The sequence below is a fragment of the Poeciliopsis prolifica genome, unplaced genomic scaffold (genome assembly GCF_027474105.1).
Source record: "Poeciliopsis prolifica strain line A6 unplaced genomic scaffold, Auburn_PproV2 SCAFFOLD048, whole genome shotgun sequence".
NCBI classification, from domain to species: Eukaryota; Metazoa; Chordata; class Actinopteri; order Cyprinodontiformes; family Poeciliidae; genus Poeciliopsis; species Poeciliopsis prolifica.
The window spans coordinates 3,904,248-3,923,514 of NW_026562423.1; the positions used below are offsets into that span (position 1 = coordinate 3,904,248).

General features: G+C 40.3%; 1 protein-coding gene across 1 annotated transcript in view; it reads right to left on the reverse strand.

The window, feature by feature from the left end:
* The window catches only part of ca10a (carbonic anhydrase Xa), a 240,460-nt gene that overhangs the window by 11,860 nt on the left and 209,333 nt on the right, over window positions 1–19,267 (reverse strand). The window contains exon 5 of the mRNA XM_055057653.1: window positions 6,187–6,282. Within this exon, the coding sequence (XP_054913628.1) occupies window positions 6,187–6,282 (96 nt within the window). The remainder of the gene's footprint in view (window positions 1–6,186; window positions 6,283–19,267) is intronic.

The following is a 19,267-nucleotide window of genomic DNA, read 5'->3' on the forward strand; positions in this document are numbered from 1 at the left end:
GTCATTAGGTTGGCAAAAATGAGCTTTTATCTACCCAATTTTTTGTAGATATACATTTTTCTACAAATGTCAACATCCCACATCCCGTTGAAGACAATGCATCCAGCCTCTTTTTGCAAAACTTTTGTGCTACCTTAAAGCAATCAAAAACCAAAACAGAAATAATGATTCTTGAAAAAAAAGACATAATTTTTTTTTCAAGCAGTCATATGATGTTTGTGATTCTAAGCAACTTATTTAGCGAGAGGGTGAAAACGGCACCGACTGCAGACCCCTGTGACAGAACCACCTTCCATTTCGACGTAATTCTGAACAGGAAGGAAAACAGGATACAGAATTGCCCATTCTTCTTTGGTGAAACTGCTCAAGATGGGTCAGATTGGATAGAGAGAACATTAACTGAAGTCTTGCCACAAGTTTTCAATTTGCTAAGATACCTTTCAACTGACCACATATGCAGTCATCCTAAAAGGTGCCTCAAAACTGAAGACAAGGTGCCTCAAAACTGAAGACAATAGACGCCCTTTCTGGCACACTGAGTCACGGGGATGAAATCGAAAATGTGAAAATGGCAAAAAAAAGAAAGAAAAGAAAATAGGAATGATTCATTGGGAAAGTGAGAAAAACGATCCTCCATAATGTGAGAGGTTTGTCTAATTACCACCTAACTACTGTGTGAAGGAAGTAAGTGGGTGACACATGCTTTAGGACAGTGGGAGTGAAGCAACACTTTGGGGCGAAAAAAAGAAAAGAGTATCAGATTTTCAGCAGTGGGTGTCAGGTGGGGAGGCGCAGCATATGACATAACTCTTCTATTTTTTATTTTTTTTATTTCATATGGGACAAGACTGTGTTTTATTCAGTGCCCGTTGTTGGAAGGATAGTTTTTGCTGCATGGGAATACCTGGTGCGTGCGTGCTGCTTTAATAAACCATGGCGTGTTTAGCATTATGTGCGTCTGATTTCATCCGTTACTGTTCATTTCGTCTGGACATGAATATTTTAAGCGGAGCGGCAATTAGTGCTGTCTAGAAGAAGAGGCGTGCCAGAGGCGAGAAGCAACTCAGTCAATTTTCCAAATGTGCTGCTGTTGTAGCGAAGAACAGAACCATTTAGTGGACTAGTATGTTTGAGAAGTTCTGGTCTGAAACTAATTCCGAGCTCAGAGGGGGGGAAGGTGTGCTGGGACTTTTCTGGGTTATGATATCCATCCAAGTGTAATTCTGTTCCACGGGTCACGGGGAGGCCGGCGGCCATCTCAGGTGGTCCGCAGTCAAGAGGTGGAGTCTGCCCCAGGACGGGTCACCGGTCGGCGTTACCGGGCCGACGCAGAGAGAAACACAGGCTTTCAGAACAACAATAACGCCTCGGGGCATTTTGGAAACGCCAATGTGGAAGACGAGCTGAGTTTTCAGAGAAACCCTACGGGCTCAAAAGACGAACATTTTAAACTTTCCATAAAAATGCCTAGAGTCTTTCGTGCTACACATATTCTTACTCTGAGACATCTCAGAGAAAGCTTAGCATCGCTTCCCGGCTGCAGGAAACCTGAACTATTTTCCCATTGGATGCGAAATGGGTATTTATAGCGGTACACCGGTGGCTCATCTAGTTTACTTAACGCTGATGTTTTTTCTTTAAAGAACAAGCACTACTGAACTCTGGGGACAGACATTTAAATTCAAACATTCCATTTGGCATTGTTAGATTTTTGGTCCTATGTTGTGTGAGAGCCCCTAATGCTTCCTGCGTCATATTTACACAGAGCAATGCTTCCACATGGGCTTATTTAAATGTCAGCACATATTCTAAACATATAGAAGGCAGCAGCGCTTTTATGCTACAGCTACTTTGTTCTTCCTGACTGAAGAACACTTTTAGTTCAGCTGCTGGATCTCTCTGATTGGAGCAGATGTTGCACTCGTTTACATTCCTACAATGCAATGCATCAATCCACAAATGTGAGATTGTAGTTTTTAATTAAAAAAGAAAAAAATAAATCAAACAAACAAAAAAAAAACAGCTCACGTTTAACTTATGTTTTTATTTGGTCATTTTTTATTTTATTTTTTTTTTATACATATGAAAAAATACAACAAAACAAAATAAGACAGCCCACGATGGCCTGCAGAGTGTAGGTGTTTTGTTGAACTTTTCACCTCCTATTCCCTGGTCAATTAGAGATTTTGTATTTGTACTTTATTGCTCCAGAATGCTGTGAGGATTCTGGTGCAAATTAAGCAAGAAATCATAAAATCCAAATGAATGATTCTGGTTGTATGACCCTTCTGCGTTTGCATAGCACCTTTATTGATTATTGTATGAACATAGGATGGAAAACAAGCACTAAACACATTAATGTCTTTTTTGTATTTTCTAGGAAATGCATTACGATCGAGTGCTGTTGGCGTAAAATCCACACCAGATGTTGGCAACAACCTGAGCAACACATGAAAAACAAATGTAATCACTTCGGGGGTGGAAATAACTGAAGACGTGAAGAAAAAGGAAAAGGAAAAAGCAAAAAGTCATGGGAAGTTGAGAAACCAGCTGCAATCTGTCGGTGTTGGGATGGAAATCATGCTCCCTATATGTGTAAATAAATATCAGCTTGTTGACAGCATTGGCTCGAGATGTTTTCCTAAACTGTGAAAGGTTCCAGTGAGCACCGATGTGGTTACAACTGGGAAAGAGAAGGAACATCATTTCAGCATAAACCAAGTGCTTCTTGGAAGCCAACTGCACAAGACTATACTTGTTAAAGCTATTTTTCAGGTCTTCTTCTGAAAATGTGGGTAAATAATCAGATGAGAGCATAATGTAACTCTGGATACCACTGCACACATGCATGTTTAGAGTAAGACTAAACATGCATGTTTACTCTTAAACATGCATGAGTTTCCACCTCATGATGTTCTCACCATGAGGTGGTAGAGGCAGACCTCATGTTGCTGAACGAAAGAGAAATGCATCGTTCATTCTTTTACGTGTGAAAATAAAATGGGGTGTATGCAACTTCTTGAGATGTCTTTAAGACGTCAGCAAAAAGGTCTCTTGTCTAATTCCAGTAGGTTCTGCTTAGCTTCAGCTATGAATTTTTGTGTTATAATCTCATTTTTTTATTTATTTACTGGGATGTTTCAGACATCTGGTGTGGGTTTCAAGTCAACAGTCTTTCTAGAATTATATCTTGCAAGAAAAGTATGTTTTCATTTAAATAATTTAATTTAGAAAAGGCTCTTTTTCTCCTGCTTCAATAGCACAACCAGTACATGTTCACGTTCTTTCCCAGCAACTGAGCGGTGCAGCAACTTGTCCAGCATCATTTCCCGAGGCCATCACACCTGCAGCACCCCCTCGCTCTCGTGATGAAGGAGCCGAGTCAAGGAGGGCCGACCGAGGTCACCGTTCCCTCCGTCCTCTCAAGACTCGGCGATGGGGCCCATTGACATCGGGGAGCTCATTAGCCGTCGGGAGCTGAACTTTCAGCTTCAGTGTGCAGAGTGGCAAAGAGGACATCGGCTGCCTCTTTGATCTCCCGCCCTTTCATTCGAGATGGAGACTTCTCAAAAACAACAAAGGGACGACCGAGCGCTGCCATCAGCTTAATAGCTCGGCACCTACACAGATCCAGAGTGCATGCCATTTCGCTCGGCGGGGTAATTAGAGCACTAATTATTGGCGAATCGCGAGTTCTTGATTCGGATGAGTCCAGACACTCGAGGAGTTAGGAGGGAGAAGGGCCTCAGTTAATGTGATGTGTCGAGGTTTTTCATATCATGATGCCTTGAACTGAGTTTGTGGAAACATTGCAAATAAATTATGTTTACCATGTTCATGCACTCACAATAACCAACCATGAGAAAAGAGTTTTAGCTTGTTTTTTTAATTGAGAGCCATGCAGCTTTAGAACGCTATCACTGGGTACAAGATTGGAATGATTATTTACATAAATTCTGCACTTCATGGCTGCTTTTAGTGAATATATATATGCGTGTTTGTGTGCATTAAGACATTTCAGCCACTATGATATTGTTTAAACGTCATTCAGAAATTTCTGGAATTTGGTAAAGGTTATTGACTTGATAACTGGACGGATGTCAGACTAAATCACTAGATTACAAAGCCTTTCTCAGTCAATGAACATTTGTCAAGTAACACAGTGCATTACTGATTCACCAATCTCTTGAAAGTTCAGGTTGTGCAACTGTTTTCCTGCCTCTAAATGTCTTGCAGTGCTGAACGGCATGCTTAAAATAAGTATTTTTGTTTCGACCACTGACAGCAGAGACAGGTATAGAAATACTGCTCCAGGCCTTTCTGTTTGTTTTAATATTGTAGATCATTTGGCTCAGCGTCCCGCGCGGAACTGTGGTCAAAGTCGCTATTTACGGCTGAATCTTGTGTCTCTGTTTGTTAACGCAGTCAGCCTTTTTTCAGCGTCATAAGTTGCAGTAAAGTTGTGCCTGGAACTGTGCGTGTCCTTCCTGCTTGTAGAAATGCAGACTGGCATATGCTGTAATTTCTGAATTGCAAACCGCTTCTTTTCCCACACACTTTGAACTCTGCAGCGTGATGAAGAGGACGGCACACCAACCCGAGAGCGAATCAAGACGAAAGTGACATTGAGAGCGACAACAAAAGACAGACTGAGGAAGTGTGAGCGAGTCTGCTGAATCCGACACTGACGAAGACGACTTCGGTGGTTTTAGGAAGATGGAGATAGCGATCGATGACTTTTCCCTCTTCTTTCAAGCAACAATGATACGGACACTATTTTGATGAAATATGTACCGAAAACATACAAATACATAACTTAAATAATTTTTCCAAAGTGAAAAAGAAAAAAAAAATCATATGTTAATTGTGGAGACCTGTGGCTCATATACAGTTCTGGAAACAATGACTGCATTGAACCACCGAAAACCTCAAAATCAATGGTGGAACATTGATTTCTGAGTTAAAACATTAATATTGTTGTTTCTAAATGAATATAAACTTGTTTTCTTTGCATTAGTTGAGGCACTGCCTTTTATTTTGACTATTTGTCCATCCATTATCTGTCCTTGGTGGGGTCTCCAGCTGCGTTCCAACACAGAAACAAACAGGACAAACAACCACGCACACACACACTCACATCTTGGAAAGACCAATTGACCTAACAGTCATGTTAAGTCTTTCTGCAAACTCTGTGCAGAAAGACCTCAGGCTGGGAATCAAACTCAGGACCTTGCTGCAAGGCAACAGTGCTACCAACTGCGCCACTGTGCAAAATTTGTCATTTTCTGCAAATAAATACAAAATTTCTGCTTGGAATTTCAGAGACACGTCAGTAGTTCATAAAATAATAAAAGAACAATGCTCATTTTACTGAAACTGATAATCTTAAGTGGTCTCCTAATTTTTCCCAGAGATGTACATACAATTATTTTTTCTTTTCAGACTCAGTGAGTGTGGCTTATATTCAGCTGAGCTCAAGAGTCTGGAATTAGAATGAGTTGAACTCCATCCAGCTTGTCTGTAGAACATTAAATTCCCAACAAATATTAAAACTTCTTTTTGCATTGGGTAAATGAAATATTCCTCTTAACAATTTGGTTAATAGCAAAGGGAATATGAAGTCTGTACTTAATGAGTGTTTTCTTGTACATAGTATTGACATGATTCTGAGCTGTTGTTCTGGCTTCAGTAAACGAATTAATTCCTTGTTTCTTTTATTATTTATCAAAGCACTTTATTTTATTGACAGTAGTAAAGCTCAGAATGATCTCAAGATATTTACACGTAAAATAAGAATGTTTGTCCATGAGAAAATATGTCTATCTTATAAAGACTTGTCCTTTAAGGGATTTCTCTGTCTCTCTCATTCTCTTTTTTTTTTCTCATTTGGACTGCATATTGTGCCAGCGTACGTTAAACTGCAGCCTTCTTGTCATGATTAAACGGCAGATAAAACCAGGTCAGGGTTTCTTGTGCAGCTACCGCTTCCTCAAAATCCCTTAAAAATGTAGAAAACATATGTCCGAATCTATTCTGCTAAATTTCTGAGAAGTAACTCGGTACAAAATGTCTTGGGAGCATCTTCTGAGGTTAGCCGAGACCATACAAAGTTCATTTCCCTTTCAATGAATAAATCCTCGGTAGGCGGACATCATCAAAGGCTTATCTTTACCTTATCTGACTTACCTTCATGAATATGGACACTATGACCAGTCCGTTGGGGCTTTTCGCCGCCTCCGTGTAATTCGTATACAGCTCATGATTGTAGTGAATCAGTTGAACCTGGAAAATGCAGAGGACATTGACAGAGTTGCTCAGGAAAAAGTCATCGGCTTAAAACTTTTAGATAGCAAACCGAGAGATTATGTGAACTGTACAGAGCAAATGGAAACCCCTGGAATCGAACATTCGACAATCTATCAAACGCTCCCCTGTACACTTTTCAAGATGATGAGCGAAGAAGGAAAAAAAAAAAATCAGCGAGGGATCAAATCCTCCTGGGATTTCTCAGATTGTAAATGGAAGGCGCTGATGTTCGGAACATTGTGATCCTCCGTTTCGAACGTGAACGACACCGAAAACGAGGGACAAAAACAGGGGAAGAGCTCTGTCGACGCCTGATCCGAAGCTGGCTCGCTGAGTCGGCGGCGGGAGCAGGAGAGCTAAATTGCAGGACACGGTTAATGTTTCTCTGAAGCAGATGCTTCGTCGCCTCCCAGCTGTTCAATATTCCAGCTTTTTTTTAATGATGTAGATGTGGGGCGCGGGCGCTGCGGCTCAATTTCCACCTGTGAATGTGGAAAGGCTCTGAAAAAGAAATCTGCGCTTTTAAAGTCTGTCCTAACAAAGAGGGCATTAATGAGAAGCTCTGAGCCAGTGAAAATGAACCCATCTGGAATATGCACAATTGATCATTAATGTGTGTTTCAGACAGGACTTTTATGCGCTCGTCAAACTTTTATTTGCAAAATGAGGGGGCAGAAATATAAATGAATAGACGGTCCCTCCATTGACATGACTTGCCAACCTTGAGGCTGCTTACTGAACCTGGATGTCGCACCTTTTTTTGGGGGGGTCAAACTTATGTAGTAAGATATTTTCGAACAAAGAAATCAAAGCAAGAATATGCTTAAAATATTCTTTGTCTCACAAAATTTTGGTGCAATAAAAGCAAAAAATTAGTCCAGAATAAGAACCTAAAATGTAAGTGAATGAGTATGAACCAGAATAATGTGCAAAAAGGCATAAAAAGCCATGAAAACAGATACAATAGTAGTAGTAGCAGTTAGAAAGCATTCCGGTTACTATGTGAAAATCAGTATGGTGCGAGTGACATAATTGGTGAAAACAAATCGACCTTTTCTAAAAAAACAGAATCTTGTTGCAAAGCGTGCCCCCGAGAATGTCTACAACTGCATGAAGAGGAAAGAATGTAATTCGGCTTCAAAGCAAAGACGGGAAAGATGTGTGACAGAAAAGTCAAAAGAATCATAAAATATTTGTCCAAGAACAAAAGAATACTAAGTCTTTGAAGCACCTGGCAAAGCCTCTCACGAAAATAAGAGTTAATGCTGAAGAAAAAGAACATAGTCTGGACAGACGAGGCAAAAGCTGAACGTTTTGGATGTCATTGCAGATCGGAAGCCGGAGACTTGTTGGGCACGTCAACCTAAATATACACTCCAGACATCTGGTCTGAATTTTTATATCTACTATCCCATTTGAAATAAATAGATAAAAATAAAAAACACGGGGGTAAGCATAGTTATGTTCAATGTAACTAAATGGAAAAAATGGCATCATTTCTTCCTGTTTTTACTGCTTCGTATGAAGATGTGGCAACAAAAAAAAACACTGCCCCTGTTTTTTGGGGCAGTGAAACGTTCTGAAAATGGAGCACAAGATTATATTTGGTAATTTTACAAAATACTGTATAACCAACAAAAAAATTACATGATGAATTACTTAACATTGCAGATCGATGGTTCATGTTTTACCATGTACCCCAGTCTGTTTACTGCTATTTTAGTACAACAGTCAAAATCCCGCCCACCTCAAAAAACAGAACAATAAATGCTAAATACAAAGATTCTTTTTCGCATATTTTGAACAGAAAATTACCCTAAATTAAAAATAGATAGAAAAAGAGCTTTCATAGAAAAAAAACAAAACAGGAGGGAATATTTTACATGCCTCGGTGACTGAACATTGACAAAGGCGTGAAAATGCACCCAAATGTAATTTCTTGTACGTGTCGGCTCAATCTCTGCTGCAAACATCCTTGGGAACCTGATTCCTCCTTTAACTGCTGATTGGAAAACTACTGGGTCCCTTTGTCCATTGCGTGTGGCTGTTACCAGCGAATTTGTGGCTCGCTTTGGTGGTGAAAAGCTTCAGATCAGCAACTCTCAAAGTTTAGACGCCAATCCCACGTCAATTCAAACCCTGTGATCTCTGGAATACAGAGAGCACTGACTAAACCAGGTCAAGTGAGACTTATTTTTGGTTCAGACCATCGTCTGGGAGAAAGCTGTGTGCAACCCAGCATGCTGCTGTAACAACAGCCTTTAAAGTAAATGGCTTCATTTGAGATGGAAAGTAGTGCAGTCAAGAATCAGCAAGGTGAACAAAAAACAGCATCAGCCACCGGTTCCAGATTCTTCTGATGACTTTTATTTGTTACTTTTGACTCTGACAACAATCCCGAGCTTCCAAGGACTCACTGTTTTTATAGCCAATCGGCAACACAGCTGCACTCAAGTGGACCAAGCCACAATTCAACAGGTCAAAACAAAGAAAGTCTAAAGAGAGAAACAAGAAGAGAATTATTAACCTAATTTACAAACTCATCTACATAATGAAATGATCTCAACCACTGATTGCATGTGTGGTTCAAAAACATAGAATAGAAATAAATAGAATTGAGTCACTGTGCAATGAACTGTAAAAAAAAGAAGAAAAATGAATAAAGACAACTTGTACAGAGGACGAAATACGACCAACTTAAAACATCCTCTCTGAAAATGCTTTTATAAATCGCAGACCGTTTCTAATCTTCCTTTCTTACCTAGAATTCTTGGGGAAAAATGGTCCTGTTCTATTATGTCAGCATTTACACCGTAATAACCCGCTTGAAGAGTTCCAGTCAGGTTTCAGAGCCTTTCATAGCACTGAAGAAGCTCTGGTAAAAGTCACTAATGACATTCTCATGGTCTCAGATAATGGACTTGGCTCTGCACTTGTCCTGTCAGATCTCAGTGCTGCATTTGATGCGTCGGATCACCGTATTCTCTTGGAAAGACTTGAATATGGATGTAGGAATCTAGAAAACGGCACCTTATGTCCCATTTTCCGTCAATTGGAAGAAGTAAGCAAAAATGTAACACAATGGATTTGCTCATTACTTGCTCTGGACCTTCAACGTTGTTGTTTTTTTTTGTGGGGCTTTGGCACAAAGAACGTTTAAAGTGTTCACTTCTTTGTTCAAGTTGTCTTTATTCATAACAACAAAAAAAATCTGCTTTTTTAAAATACTGACTCTGTACAGTTCTTTGCACAGCAGCTCTTTTCTATTCCAGCCAGTGGCTGCTTCAGCTCGAGCATCAGCAGATTGAGAAAAGTCTGGAGTTGATCTAATTTTTTTTTATTGTACAAGACATCTTCCAGTGCTGGCAATCCCTTATCAAGATCGGTGCAGATTTTTATCACAGCTAATGGTCCATTGTCCTGTCTGCAGCACCAGCCTGTTTCCTGCAGCCCATTAACACTTGATTCAGAACCACTAGGTGCAACTCCACCCAATTCATCCTGAATGCCCCATCTGTCACAAAGAAGATCGCTTGGTGTCATTTGTTTTCTACACTTCAACTAAACGGGCAACTTGCAATAGATCTTCTGAACTTTTTATACACTAACAGGAGTTGAAAGGAAAGAGTTTGTTTCGCCTCTTTGCCCGAATTTGCACAACCTGATGTTTAACCCGAGAGCTCCTTCTTCATTGGCCCTTCGCCTGCAGTGGCATGATAGTCTAACAAATGATCGTTTCAAAACACAAAAAGGATGGCAATAATTTTCAGATCTCTCCTAAAAGGCTTCCAGCTTTTTACTCTTCACCTCCATAATCTTCTCATCCTCCCTTATTGGCAGAGAGCTTGGCACATATTGTACAGGCGGATATAAATAAACAAATGCAAGAGGAGAGTAATTATGAAAAGCTCAACCGGGGGAGTGCAGAATGACAGAACGTCTATAAACGCAATCAAGGCGAACACGGACGTGATTAGGGTCTGATTTGATTTGCGGTTTTATTTTTTATTTTTTTAGGTGAGGACGTCAGAAGCAGCCTGAAGGATCCGTGCGCACTCCCTCGGTTACTAATTGCGCCAAAGTTTGCTGCTGGGCAATAAAAAGGCCAGCGTGGGCCATAATAAAGCGAGAACATCTGCCAAATGGAGGGGAAAGAAAAGAGGGAGACGAAGCAGAAAAGGAAAAAAAAAATAGAGGTTGTAATTAGATACAGAAATAGTTAAAGAAAGGGCAGAGGAGGAGAGCTGCAGAGGGCTGGCCAGACCTGTTCTCCTGCAGCACTACATCATTTATCACAGCGTTTCCTCGGCTGCACCAGACTCTCGGCGACTGCTGATTTTAGTGACGCCTATTTAACAGGTACAGGCACTTCGGATTCGGCAAGAACGCTGCATACTGACGTCCGCTGAACACATGCTAAACAATTCTACAGAACCGGATGTGACAACTATGACAGATTAAAATGGTTTATTTAAGTTATATTGAGTAAAAGTTAGTAAATTTCTTTTTTTTAATGACACGCTGTTTTTGGAAGGTGTGAACTGGAAGATGTCTGATATATAAACACAGAGACGAGATCCACGTTGAAGTGTGCTCCAGTGGGATTTAAAGCAACCACCATGTTTTAGCTAATCTTCCTGCTGGTTCATGAAAATAAATTACATGACTTTTGACTTGCACAATACCAGACACATTTAATAGCACCCCTGCTAATGATGTGCAAAAAGTCTCAAAATAAATTACATTTTTATTTTTGTCACCTGTTTTCATGCGATTTCTTTTTCTAATTCATGAGCAAGCAAAGAATGAACAAACTTTTTCACAGAAGCAGGTTTTCTTCATGCCGCACAATCGACATGAAGACGTTTTGAACATGTCGACCCTCAGCTAACAGAAGTGAAACAGAACGGGGGACTCGCTGGCACCACTCAGCCGAAACCTGCCAAAGGTTGATTTGCAAAGCTTAGTTTCAGACTGCAGTTTGGTCCCAGTACAGTTTATTCCCACAAGTTTTTATTTTTCAAATATGCTACTAGGTGCAGAATTGTCTGAGTCACAGAGTAACTCATGGTGTGTTCCGTAGAAATTCGGTCTACGGAAATGATTTGTTTTACAAGACAAAGTTGAAAGTGTGTGTCTTAGACCAACGTTACATTAGCAAAGATGAATCTGTAACAGTTTATTTCAAGGGTGTCAAACATGACATAACATCTGTTACAAATATGGAGTCTTCATCAATGTTTATGACTGTTGTAGTCAGTCATGTTGTGACTTGAAATACCATTAAAACTTATTAAAGTAAAAGTTTAATGCACTAAGAGTGTCATTATTTACCGAATGACACTTTATGACAACAGTCAGGCATTCGGGAAGACTCCTTCATATTCATAACAGGTGTTATGTCACGTTTAACCCTGTCTCTGTTTTCCTGCCGTTTTGTTTCGCCAACTTCTGAACTTCTCTTTCCGCAATTATTTCTGTTCATAAACTGGTAGAATTTAATCAACAACAGGGTAAGATATAGCCTCAGAATGCCCATGTCTGAGAATATTTATGTTATTCAGGTAAATATTGTGGCCAACAACATCATGGGACACTGTCCGGATGAAAGAGTCAGGGGCTTCTGTTGCAGTAACATGCCGAGTGTTGGACGGGATTTGCAGCTAAGTTGAATTAGATGTGAAGGGCTTGCTGGGTAGCAATCTCCTCAGTGTGTGGGAGATTTGGGGGTGGAGGAGGGTATTGTTTCTGAGGGTCATGACAGCCTCTTTATGGCATGATGGCTGGCCTGGCCTCCAGGGATACGGAAATATGAAGACAGCAAGTCGATAGCAGAGGGAAGGTGTTCAGTGCTGCGTATGAACGCTGGGCTGGAAATGACGCTCTCCATCCCAGCTCCCATCTATCTGGCCTCCTCCTCCTCGGATTAGCTGGAGCATGGGCCAATAAAGCTAAAAGGATCTCTCCTGTTGCCACACAGTCTGATCACAGTCAGATTACACATTTTTGCCGTTACAACTCAGCTGCTTTTCAGTTGTGCTCTGGCCAGAAATTATCCTCTTTCAATCCATTAGCTGGGAGAATGCAGATCACATTTACTGACAATCTTCTCATTTGAATATTTTGTTTTCCATTAATATGTATTTCTGAAAATAAATAAATGCATTTAAAATTAGCCACACGCCGATGTTCTGATCTGATATTAATCCAAGTTTCTCAGAAATGAATACGCCGCAGACCAGACGTGGGCGAAACGCGCTCCATAATAGTGATTAACGATAATTAGAAGAAGAGAAAATAAAACAGAACTAGCTTCCACGGCAGCATCTCTGTGATGATAATCTGCCACAGCAATATTAGCTCAATGCGATTTTCCATGTGCACGGCTCTGCTAGAAAGAGAACACACAAGAGACGTGTCTGTGATTGATGGGAATTTTAAATCTTTGCAGCAGCTGCCTGTGGCGAATCCTTCTGAGACACTTGACAGGATTTGAATTAAATATAGCTGGATTGTTTCTTTAGCAGCATATGGAGTCTTTCATTCTGTGTGGATACTTAGTTGGATATATTTGATATTTAAGCGGCGTAGACTTCAATTCGTATGCTCGCGGATCTAACAATTCCCCACATGTCAATTTTCTCCATGGGTTACTGTGGGAAAGGAGATGGCCTCCGTCTGTCATTGGGTAAAAGGAAGGGTGTGCTTTAAAGTGGCCACATCAACCCAGGACAACACACTAGGGGCAGCATCGATTCAACACCAAGTAAACACAGGGCCCATACTGCCGATACTGACGCAGACACTTTTTGATTTAACTTTGATACATCATTGGCCATATAAAATGTAGTAGCTTATTAATAACTGGAATCCATTAGACAGCTTTAATTGTTCATAATTTCCATATCCAAACACAATGTTGCATTTTTCTTACGAACCAATTAAATGCTAAACAAAAGTTAGGTCCAGGTTTTAGCAGGTTCTGCAAGATGATAGTTTTGGATTTTCAGCAGCAACAACTTTAACTGTTTGGTGGACAAAATCCAAAGTTTTTTTTTTAAATCAACCCTAACAAATATCCTCAGACAGCAGGAACGTGGCTTTACTTTAACACAGCATTGACAGAAAAATTCGACGGATGAATTCCTTCCTGTCGTCGATCACCCGGTTCAAGATTTCACAGCAGCCTGACATGAACACACTCCAGAAAGAAAGACGATCATAAAAAAGAATACCTCTGGTAAAACAATTAAATTAGTTAAAAGATCACCAGAAGGGAACTGGGATTTTAAAACTGCATGGAGGAAGACCAAGGTTAAATGTTCAAATCGAATTAAGTTTCATTACATCGCGGTTTTCTTATAAAGAGAAATGCATGTTTTAAATAATTCAGAGACTTCCTTACAAATTTGCAGGAGGAAGCTCCAACCTTTTCTTGCCGTCTTCTAACCCGTTTCTTCCCGTTTCTTATGTCAGGGGATAATAAAGGCCGCCGAGCGTTGTCTCGCTGTGCAAAAACATAAGTTAGCCTTGTGGAGAAATATTTGGAATATTTTAGCAGGATGAGCAAGGTGTTTCATTTTCAGATTAGACTGTGAAGCTGCTCCAGGGGAGCAGAGCCAAATAAACACACACACACACGAACCAGTTCTTCACTACTACTCCCATAGGTTACCATTTCAGAAGGATATTCAGCTTTAAACATTTTAAATATCACTCTCTTTGTTCGTGTTTCAAGGACAAGCCTAGCCACCTTTCTACCTACAAGTAGAGAGAAACGAGGAGCTGGGGGAGCAGGAAGCATCTTATTGGAGCGTGAAGTAACCAAGGACTGGTGGGGATTCGTCCACGGGGCGCTGGGGTGACGGAAGACAATTAAGTTTTCTATTCGCCGTTACCTCAGAAGAAGTTATTTAAAAAGGAGAAGACTTCCTCCTTTTTATTTTAGCTCAAAGTGCAGCGTTCTCATGTTGTGTCTTTTTGTGAGCTTTCCGCTGAGCTGACGTTCTGATGCCTTCTAATCGTCCGACTCAAAAGAGACTTGTGGACTCACAGTTAATCTTTAGCAAAGAAGCTAAAAAAGAAATGCATCAAGCAGCATTAAAGCGAACTAAGACATTGAGGGGAATATGGCATCGATTTAGACTATATCACTTTTTATGGATGGTCAGACTTTACAGCTTATATAGCTGAAGTTTATGTTTGTTTGTTTTTTCCGTGTTTTGTAGTTCCAATGGTTTGAGATACAGATGACAATCCTCACAGGTCATGACAATAAGCGAACTGATCGTACCGGGCAAGGCATTTGATTTGTTTCTAGTCATATTGACATGACTAGAAACAAAATAATAATAAAAATAACAAGCTTGCAAAAACTTAATATTGCAGAACCGAAGTAAGAGAAACAATAACAGGTTGAAAGACTGATTACAGTTTATGATTTGTTATTAATCAAAGACGTCTCTAAAAGCTTTTTTTTTTCCTTTTTTTTGCTGTGAGTTAAAGAAACTCACTGTTTCAGCATTTTTGCAGTTTCATAATTTAAGCAATAGTTGGACATAAAATTATTCATACCCCAGCCAGACTTTAACTTTAAAATAATTATTGTTTTAATTGAACCAAATGTGACTCTGATGGTACACAATACAGACATCTCTAAAAAGGACAATGAAGAAATCTATTGGTACTACACAGATAAAAAGCTAATTATATCATCCATTTTGTTAGCGGATGGAAATAATTAGTAATGAAAAACAGAAGAATATTTCAAATGTATCACAGCAATCAAGCTGCTGTTTCATATTCAGGTTCATCTTTGGTGATAAAATCCAAGTCTTTTAGATTTAAAGGTCTCTTTGCCATCGCACTTTAGTCCTGCATAGAAACATTACAGACTGGCAAAACTCTTCACAACAGATGAATAAGCAGCTTCTGTTCAGGGTTAAAGTGTTGATTTCCCTTTGTGTTTTGTTAAAAGAAGAAAAAAAGAAAAACGGAAAGTTCTCGGCAAGTTCTGAGAGACGAGGCTCAGGGCAAAAGGCCGGCGGCCGCATCTCCGAGCTCGTCTTCAAATCCAGGCTGTAATGCCATTGTAGTAAAACAGAATGGAGTAAATATTTTGAAGGCACATTTGTAATACGTATCCATTTGGAAATGGAAATCCGCTGTCAACATAACCTTTCCCCCACCACCTCTTACTCCCGCCTGCCTGGAGGACACTGTACAACATCACATTTCAGCTGCACGTCGCATGCGAAGCCTTTATTCTCTGGCTCTGAGCTAGTCCTCAAACACAAAGTTCACCCTCAAAGGGCAAGTCGACAAGTGAAGGCAGGGGCGAAATAAAACATGAAGGGAGTGAAGAGAAGGCGATGCATCCTCAGGCTCGGGATCCAGAGCTCTCCATCCTCCCAAGGACACATAAACATGATGCATTAGGATTACAATATCTCTCTCTCTCTCTGAGGGAGGATAAATTATTATCATTAATTATAATAAATTTGCCTGTCAAGGCTGCAATTATTTTGTTGCCACACAAATTGGCTGTTCGTATAATGATGCCGACAGAATGCAGCGGCGTGAGTGACGCGTGAGTTTGTTGAACAATCCAAAGCCACGAAAGCCAATTGTTTCACTCGTCAATTAAAAAAAAAAAAAAATGGAGAAAACAGCAAGCCAGAGCTCACAGCAGCACGGGGTTCAAGTGTGTGCCGTGTGTGTACCCCGTTAAATGCTTAACTGTCATCACCAAGACAACTTTATTTCTGCCCGAAGCACTGATGCAAATTGCTGCCATGGCGTGAAAGCTCATTAAGAATGTCATATGGCTCCCTGTAGCCTGTAGGTGTGCAAAAAAGAAAAAAACCTTCAACAGACACATCGAGCTCAAACGGAGAACAGTAACAGGTTCCTATTTTGAAAATGTTAAAAATGTTCAACATGACGCGACAAAGAGGCAGTTTCCCACTGAATAAAATTAAATGCGTTTCGAACATCATAGAACACAATATGCCCAATATCACTGAAGGTTTTAGCTCTGAACTAGAGGGACATCCCACTTCATACAATTTTGACCTACCTTTTGTAGATGTAACGGTTTCTCCTCCTCTGGGAAGTCAGAGTGTGTATAAAAGAATTTTTTTCTTTTTTTTTTCCCCATTTTTCCTAAAGCGCATGTGTGAAAAGAGACGCCGATGTTGGCGTCTCATTTCACACAGTAGATCAATGTTCGATCTACTGCTTCTGTGCAGGTCAGTTAAGTTCACAGAAGCAACAAAAGGCTCAAGCAAACAAACAAACTTTGCTTTGCGTTCTACTCAGCAGTCCTGTTGGAACAGAAACGGGGCCTCCAATAGAGTAGGGGGCGTGAAATAGTCCAAAATATGTTTTAAAACTGAAGTATTAAGATTTCTTTGAAAGAGAAGAGTTCACTAAAACTAACACCTGAAAAACGGCTCCAAACCCCCAAACTCCTCTGCACCAAACTTTACACTTGACGTACTGCAATCAGGCAAGCGCCGCTCTCTTGGTGACTGGCAAACCCAGACTCATTAATTGGATTGTCAGAAAGAGAGGCATAATTCATCACTCTGGAGAACAACAATCTCCACTGCTGTAGAATCCGTTGGCAGAACGATTTACACCACTGCATCCAATCTTTTGTGTCCCACCTGTTGGTGTAGGGCTTTGATGAAGCAGCATATTTGCATAGATCTTGAACTAATCAAAGTGCCGCATGAAGTTTGGAGCTGTGTGGCGATTGTGGCTCAGCATCCGCTGACCCTGACTCATGGTTTCCTGAGGCTCGCAATGTCCTCTTTTTTGGTTATGGCACCAGTACCATGTTTAGTCAAGGACATGGCGTGTTCAGAATATTCAGTTTCCTTCTTTTTTTTTATTTTTAAAGACTGTTCTCTACATGGTTTGTGCAAAGTGCAAATGATACGTTTTAAGGTTTTCAACGACTTACTTTGTTTGGGTTTTTTTTGTCTCTTCCATCAATGTCACAGAAGTGGGGTGTAAAACTAATAGCTGATCTATCAACATATGCTCCCACATGGACTGGGATTTTCTTTAAGCTTTTCTTCCAGATTTGTTTGACCCAAATAATGCCACCATTGCTTGGCCTGTATGTTCACCTGTGTTTGTGTGTATCCAGGACGACACAGTGTTTAAGGTGTCTGGCTGCAAGTGCAGTGGATGCCTGCCCATTCAAGACTCAGTATTTGCAGATTCCCCAATTTTGAAGACTTTCCTGTGAAAAGTGACTTAATTGTTCACGGAAAATCCGTCCATTTGTGTATTTTTTTGCATCTCATATCTAAAACATTTGAAGAAAATCAAGGAGTCAGATTTTCACTTAACAGTGGCTTAGTGAGATGTCTTCGACACAGCCAATGTAAATCTACAGCGTAGTTACCAGGTTAATATGAAAGATTTTTGACCTGTCCCTAAGGCTTTCATCGTCAAACCATGAAGGTCTGTGGAATTGGTACAGAAAGAGCCGCTAGTTTCACCTCAGCGTGTTTAGTAAACCCTCAGCCAACTCTAAATGACACCTTGCTGCGCTACTGCTGACATCAACTCGGCACAACACGTCTCGGCTCTCTAACGGTCTCTCTGCATTCGACTCCACTAGACTTCACTGGTGGTAATTCAAGCTCCTGCACAGAGGGGCTGCCCTCATCATTTAGAGTCGAGGAAAATTACATGAAGCTGCGAGAAGCGCGGCAGAGGCAGGCCTGGCGGATGAACACAACGGACCACAAACCACAACTTCCACGGAGGCTCGAGCGCAAGTGAACAAACAAAACAAAGAAAGAAAGAAGAGGAAGGAAAAAAAATCTAAACGTGGAACGCATTCAGTCAGGGACAATTATGATCACAGAAAAGTGCTGCGGAAAAGGTCTTTGCCGCCTTACATGTTTTATTCCGCTTGTACCGTGATTTTTATTCACGCTTTAATTTTCCAGGTCAAAAAAAAGAAAAAGTGAAAAGCAGAGATAACACGAGTAATCCTAACCGACCTCGGCCTACGTTGAAAAAGTAATTATTCCCTTCACCTAATAACGGGTGGTGCTTCTCTTGGTGTCAACAGCTGGCATGAAGCAATTATAATGACTGGCAGATAGTCGAGTATTTGGCTCTTCGCTGCAGAAATGTTTTCGTTAGTGAAATTGGAGGGTTTGTGAGCTTGCAAAGTAACTTCACTTAGGTCCAGACGCCAAAACCACAAGTGCGTTTTTTATAAATTTGAGCCATTGCGAGTTTATTGGGAAGGTTATTTGCTTCAAAAAAGATTTTTTTTTTTGCAAGAGAGAAGAATACACAAATGTGTCACTTATGGCAAGATATCCAGGTCATATAATTGCATCCTCTTCACTTTAAATGGCAGACTGAAGGTTTAGGAAACCCGGCTGGAAACAGATAAAAGATCGTCTTGATCTTTAGAGGAAAATGTTTCTGTTTAAAAAAAAAAGAAAAGAAGAAGACTCAAAATTGTACAGTGATTATGTACTTCTCCCCATTGTCTGACTGCAGCTTTTATCTCAGTAGTGATGCCATTGACTGCAATCACAATGGCTATTGGTCAATACCACTTACTTAAAAAAATATCTACAAGCTGTAGGAAGTCATTTTGGGGTGTTTTTTTAATGCTACTATATTGTTCATTTCTTCTTCCAATTTTCTTTCCAGTCTTCCTTTTTCAGTTCTTTCCTTCTCACAGCTGGCTAGCTGAAAAATAATTGCAATTTTCTTGGGGTTATGGTTGGAATTAAAGTAGATGAGTTGATTCAGACGCATCCTTCAGCTCAACTAGTGGCACCATTGTTCAACCAGAAACCATTCCATTTCTGCCCAAAAATATTGTCGCATATTTGCAGTTCTGCCCTAACCCTTCACCTCTGTCTCCAGTATTCCAGCACAACAACTAACATAATCAAAGTTCTTCCATTGTTAT